The sequence below is a fragment of the Ischnura elegans genome, chromosome 7, assembly GCF_921293095.1.
Source record: "Ischnura elegans chromosome 7, ioIscEleg1.1, whole genome shotgun sequence".
NCBI classification, from domain to species: domain Eukaryota; kingdom Metazoa; phylum Arthropoda; class Insecta; order Odonata; family Coenagrionidae; genus Ischnura; species Ischnura elegans.
In genome coordinates this window covers 89,322,124-89,327,753 of record NC_060252.1, presented here as the reverse complement: position 1 = coordinate 89,327,753, position 5,630 = coordinate 89,322,124, and the positions used below count along the sequence as shown (strand labels likewise).

Below are 5,630 nucleotides of genomic sequence, written 5' to 3'. Positions count from 1 at the left end.
AACTGCATAGCGAAAAATATTAAAATCACCTCCTTACATTTGTCTGGCCCCTAACAGAAATTGCACCTCGCTCATGTTTTCTTTACAGAGGTGACCGACCTTAAAGGCCCTTCACGCATTTAAAACTGGTTTTTGACCTTGTTAGTTGAGAATATTTGCGGTGAATTAAGGTCGGATGGAAATGTGAGGAGTGAAATGAAGATCCAGTTTATTTTGAAAAGTCTCCGTCACTGGTGAATATTAGCCTCCTTAGAAGACATTCGTTGACATGGTGATTTCACATATAGTGTGGATAGATAATTAGTTATTAGAAAACTTTTATTCGATACATGAATTTTCCAACTATGCTAACATTTCTACCTGTTCTCTATTTCCTTAACTGGGTGCTTTTATGGTCACAGGAAATAAGAATTATCTCTTCAAAGCTGAGGCATTTAGATGAATGAACCGGACCGATTAGATCGTCGGCTACCGACCAGAGGGTTCTCGATTCAAATCTCGGGTGAAACAATTTGACATCCCCGATATAAATCTTCAATCCTATGTGCAAGGCGGCCCGGGTACAGGATATCATCCCTTTATCATTTACGTGCGACATTCAAACTACCTATGGCTTAGTCTGGATAAGGTCCTCCATAAACTGTATAGAGCTATTATAAAATAATGGAGTACAAGTAAGTGAACATTTTTTGTTGTGACTACTTGTAATTACAGCAGAGCCTCAATCATCTGTTCAAATGAATGATAGACCCCAAACAAGTATTCGAAATATACTAATTATTCATTCATGACACACAGCGGATGATTCGCACTTTACTGGAACCATCGTGGTTGCTCTCAACAGTTTTTTCTCACTGAAAATTCATCGTATCACATGATACGCCAAAATAAAACTGTTATTCTACGTGGTTTCATCAGTATTTATTTCCGTAACAAGCTTGAACCTTACTGACTCCAAAACAGATCCTTGGCGTACAATTTACTTATATTTACTACGCTGCAATTTCAGTCAACAATTAAATAAATATCTTTTCTAAGAATCCCTCCCAGACACTTCTTGAATATATTTAGTGGAGAGAAAAGATTACTTTTAATTGACTTCGTTTTCATCTTTAATGGCTTGCAAGTTTATTTCGTGGTACTTGAAGTTCATGGCTAAATAAATATATAATGAAACCTTGGTCAAATCGACGCAGAGTTCTTCTATACGTCGTGTCACTTGTGTTAACGGGTTATTAGGTATTACAGGATAAAAAGGATAAATAGTCTATCAAATATATCCCAGCATTTGTTGGTTCGTAAACTAACCTTGTCACTCGCTTAATGCTTTGAGCGCTAATTTAAAAGCCCTTTTGGAAAGTCCGGCCATTTTTACTACATTCATACATTTTTTAAGGCATTGGCAGAAAAATGATATTTATTACGTAGAGTAAATTTTATAAAAATGAACCTGATTCTTATTTATGAATGAGTCGATTAAAAAGTTTTGCGGACTTGCATATGCAATGGAGCAATGAAAACCTACAGTTTTTTTAATGAAAAAAGTCGGAAAATATTATCTTCTGCCACCAAATGCATTATAAGTTCTTCATTATGTCCAATTTGAACTATTTATTTCATCAAGGAAATCAGAAAAATGTATAATCACATGTAATATTATATCCTTGGCAATCTTCAGAGAGATTTCCAGGACGTAAAAATTACTTCCATGGCACGCAGAAGTTTTAAAAGCTGATGGATTTTAATGAGGTCTCGAAACGAAAAAGTTTCCGCATCATTGAGCCCCAGAGTCTTCTTTCTCGTACGCCTCAGCCGGTCATTACGTCAAATGAACTTGAATTCAGGTCGTGATGGGAACGGGGCCGCTACGGAGGTGATTGATGCCGGCTCCAAGGTTACCTTTTCCTTCCTCATCCTCCTGGATTTGCAAAGCACGCTCCTATTCGTGGCGGAAGAAAGCGATAGCTTTTATTTTATTTTCTTTTCCAGCTTTATATTACGACGTCCATCCTTGCTCCGTTTCCCAGTGCTCGCCAAGGATTCGTCAGAATACCAACTGATCCGATAGCTAAGGAAGGAAGCTGCCGAATATTTTACTTCTCACTCACTCACTGCTCCAACTAGAAGTTCGATTTTGATAGGTAAGTGTAGAGCTCACCCCGGATTATGAGACATGTACGTGAATATTTCTTATTAATTGAAAGGGGAGGGGGGGGGGGGGCAATTCCTTGAGCCGTCTCTAACGAGGAGGATTATTGGATGAGTGTACCCGAGCAACATCCTTTCTATTTTAAATGCAATTATGTGATATAATTAAGATGATGGTAGTAGTAACTTGCCCAATTAATATGCTACCATCTAGTTACGAGTAGGAATTTTGCCTAAACGCCAAGGTTCATTTGGACAGGTGAGGACTGTGATTACACGGATTTAGCCTATGACTAAAGATGGAATCGGACTCGGGTTAGCAGGCTTAATACTTTTCTTGCGTCAAGAATCTTTCTAAAAAGTGTCGGCAGCCTTAGCTCTCTCTTAAATTGAGAGCCCTTAGATGAGCAGCGAAGCACTCTACCCATTACATTGCCACGATCTCCAATTTCACACTAAATATGAAAAGTTTTCAATTGGCTGATGATATCCAGTAGAAAATTTCCCAATTATTAGGTGCCCAAAATGTTGTGCGTAAAAGTAGTTCTTATTTTTAAATAAAGGTTGGGCCAGATAGGCGAGAGTAGAGTTCATCTCGGATCAAGCCACAGGCGAAAAAATACCTCCTTCCAAAGGAATCGGGCAACTCGAAACAAAGATCGATCGAAGAACAAACGAAGATCGGGCAAGTTAATTTTCTGTGGCTACCGTTCACTTTGGGCACCTAATGTTTGTGTTATTCCAGAGACTTAACCCTCATTTCAGCCCAGGACTCAGAGGATCAGAAGAGGACGGTTCTACCCTTATAATTTCACGCTCTATAACTCTGAAATAAGTGCGTAGGTATATTAAATATACAATTGTTTTTCATCCCACTAAAAATAGTTAAATCTTTCCTCCGAAGGTTGGATCAGCTGGATGAGTGTAAAGCTCATCCCGTATTAAGCAATAGGGCAGCGAATAATTCTTACCTTGGCTAAAATTGTTGTTTGAGTGTCTTCAAGCACTCCTCCTTCATTCTAACCCGAATCCTTTTATAAATAGCCAAAGCTCAACCCACTACATTGTCCAACATCGCTTCTACCCTATCTTATCATAAAAAGTGATTAGATAACTTTGAATGTGTTAGTTAAAAAGCTTTTGGGCTATGTCGCCGTGTCAATTTTCGGGTGGCCCCAACGTTTCCCGACCGATGCTTGTTCCTTTTTCAATGGAGTCTGATGAAGCAGAAATTTTTCTTCATACATATAGGTATCTGTATCTGGGGGGGGGGGGGGTGAAGGGGGTTGGGAGCGGTAGGTTGGAGTAGGTTCTTGAGTGTTTTCCAGAATTACGGGTTGCCATGTATTACGACTTTTTTTTAAAGGCCGTTGCCCCTGTTAAAATTGTTCTTCTCTTTTGTTCACGAAGAATTTTAACGAAGAACTTTGAATTTGTCAATGTATACTAAAATGCTTTAAATTTATTACCAGGACAGCGCGTAGTCACACTCTACTGATATTAATTTCACTTCTAATGTTTCTCTTTCTTCTTTCCTAGATACAAAACATTCAGGATGTCGTTCCTGATCCCATGGTTACTGTTAACAGTACTGGCGTCATGCTGCGTAAGTTCAATGGCCAACACGGACTTCATCCGTCTAGACATGAGCCCAGTCCGGGGTCCGACGCCTCCTCACACGAAGAAGTACCCAATCCGGGCACCACCTCCAGCAATTCCGCCTGAGCAGAAACCGGACATTTTCTGCACAGACGGACGGTCGCCAGACGACTTCTTCTGCGACATGAGGCGTTTCTATGGCAGCAAACAATGGAAGGAGAGGTCCGCCCCTGACGTGTACGATTTCGACCTGGACTATCCGGATCCGAAGAGGAAGGGTGTTTCCTGTACGGCCAGTTTCAAGAAATCGAACGCTTCGGCCGGGTCGGTGCTCAGTCTACCATTCGTCAGTTTCAGCTGCAGCGGAGGGTCCGGGCAAGATACTGCGATGCCCACGTTGAGCATGACCTCGGTGAAGGACGTGCGGGTGTCAGTGAGAAGGCCGGACGATATCGACTTCAAGTGTGAATTTACGTTCCGGAAATCTGGATCCACGGCCCGTTCCGGTCGGGCTAACGGATCCGGCGTGGTCAGGTTTCAATACGTGACGCATTACTGTCTTTCACCAGTGGTCATCGACAGGCAAACCACCGCTTCTTCAGTTCCCTGCGAGGACAACGGACGCAGGTGTCGCCCGGGGAAGTAACTGACTGAACCTAGCAGGACCAGAGAGCGTGCGTGCCGTAGAAGTTGTAGAGGTCCCATTTATTTTGTTCGTGGTGGTGTTAGTGCTAAACAGACAGTAAAGATTCAGGATAATGCCGGTATAGCCTAATGGCACTTTTCGCAGGAAAAATCCCACTTTTTGACCTCCGCCAGGTTATAATAATGAAAGGTATGGAATTCCGGACCCCATTTTGACATTGGCCTCAGGGTAAAATGAAGTTGTCACACATCCATGTCCTTGAAAATTGATCTATGTAAATTCTGCAGTCTGAATCTATTTTATAGCATAATGGCATCAATAAGTGAACCTAGCTGAACCAGAGAATAGGGAGTGTATCTCTCATATGTTCCGTAAATATTGTAGAGGGTCCATTTCTTTCGTTCGTGGTGGTATCAATATAAAGCAGGCAACAAAGATTCAGGATACCGCCAGTATTGCCATTTTTTGCAAGAAAAATCCCACTTTGGAACCTTTCGCCAAGCAATACGGATAGGTACGCCATTTGAACCTTATTTCGTTGCTTTTTGCAATGTCCTACGGCTTAAATGAGGTTGTGATATCCTTGTCCTTGAAAATTGATCTCTGTAAACTCTGCAGCCTGCATCTATTTGACAGCACAATGACATCTAAGTGGGTACGCCTTTAGCGTGAAGTCATCTCTCCGTGCTCTGATTTGCAAGCTGCGTGTGCATGGTGGAATATGATATGATTTAGAGGAGATGAGAGTTGTCAACATTTTGCATGTTTTCACACATAAATTATGAAAATGTTTAACTTAAGTGAAAATGTATGCAAAAAAATGTTCTTAAATTATTTCTTTTTGTCCTCTCCATTGATAAAAGAAATTTGCTTGTTATGACGAATACCGAGTTTTCACAACATAATCAGACACTGGCATTCGTCATCTCTCTATGATAATGAAATATTTGCTGGAAATTTTAAATAAAGTATTGAATAAAACTTTATAATTTTATCATTGGATTTTTTTTTCAGTTGGCAAAATTATGGTAAAAATGCTGTTTAAATAGAAATAATGGATTTTTACTGTCTCTACCGTTACCTAATTGTTAATTATTTGATTTTTTAGTCAACTACAGAAGAAGGTAGGTTCAAATGGAGTATTTTACGAGTCTTCCCGGTCTGTTCTCCATCCAAATGAAAAATTTTGCTTACATTTGCTGTAGGACCAACGTAGTACCTTTCAGTGAACCATGTT

General features: G+C 40.4%; 1 protein-coding gene across 1 annotated transcript; it reads left to right on the top strand.

The window, feature by feature from the left end:
* The first annotated feature begins 2,008 nt into the window (after positions 1-2,008).
* On the top strand, positions 2,009-5,387 carry LOC124162397. The gene is made up of 2 exons (XM_046538921.1): positions 2,009-2,141; positions 3,688-5,387. The coding sequence occupies exon 2, from the start codon at positions 3,704-3,706 to the stop codon at positions 4,391-4,393; it is 690 nt and encodes a 229-aa protein (XP_046394877.1). The 5' UTR covers positions 2,009-2,141; positions 3,688-3,703; the 3' UTR covers positions 4,394-5,387.
* Positions 5,388-5,630: the final 243 nt, after the last annotated feature.

Excerpts from the sequence above, each read along its gene's own strand:
- LOC124162397 (XM_046538921.1), top strand. The coding sequence starts at position 3,704 with ATGTCGTTCCTGATCCCATGGTTACTGTTAACAGTACTGGCGTCATGC.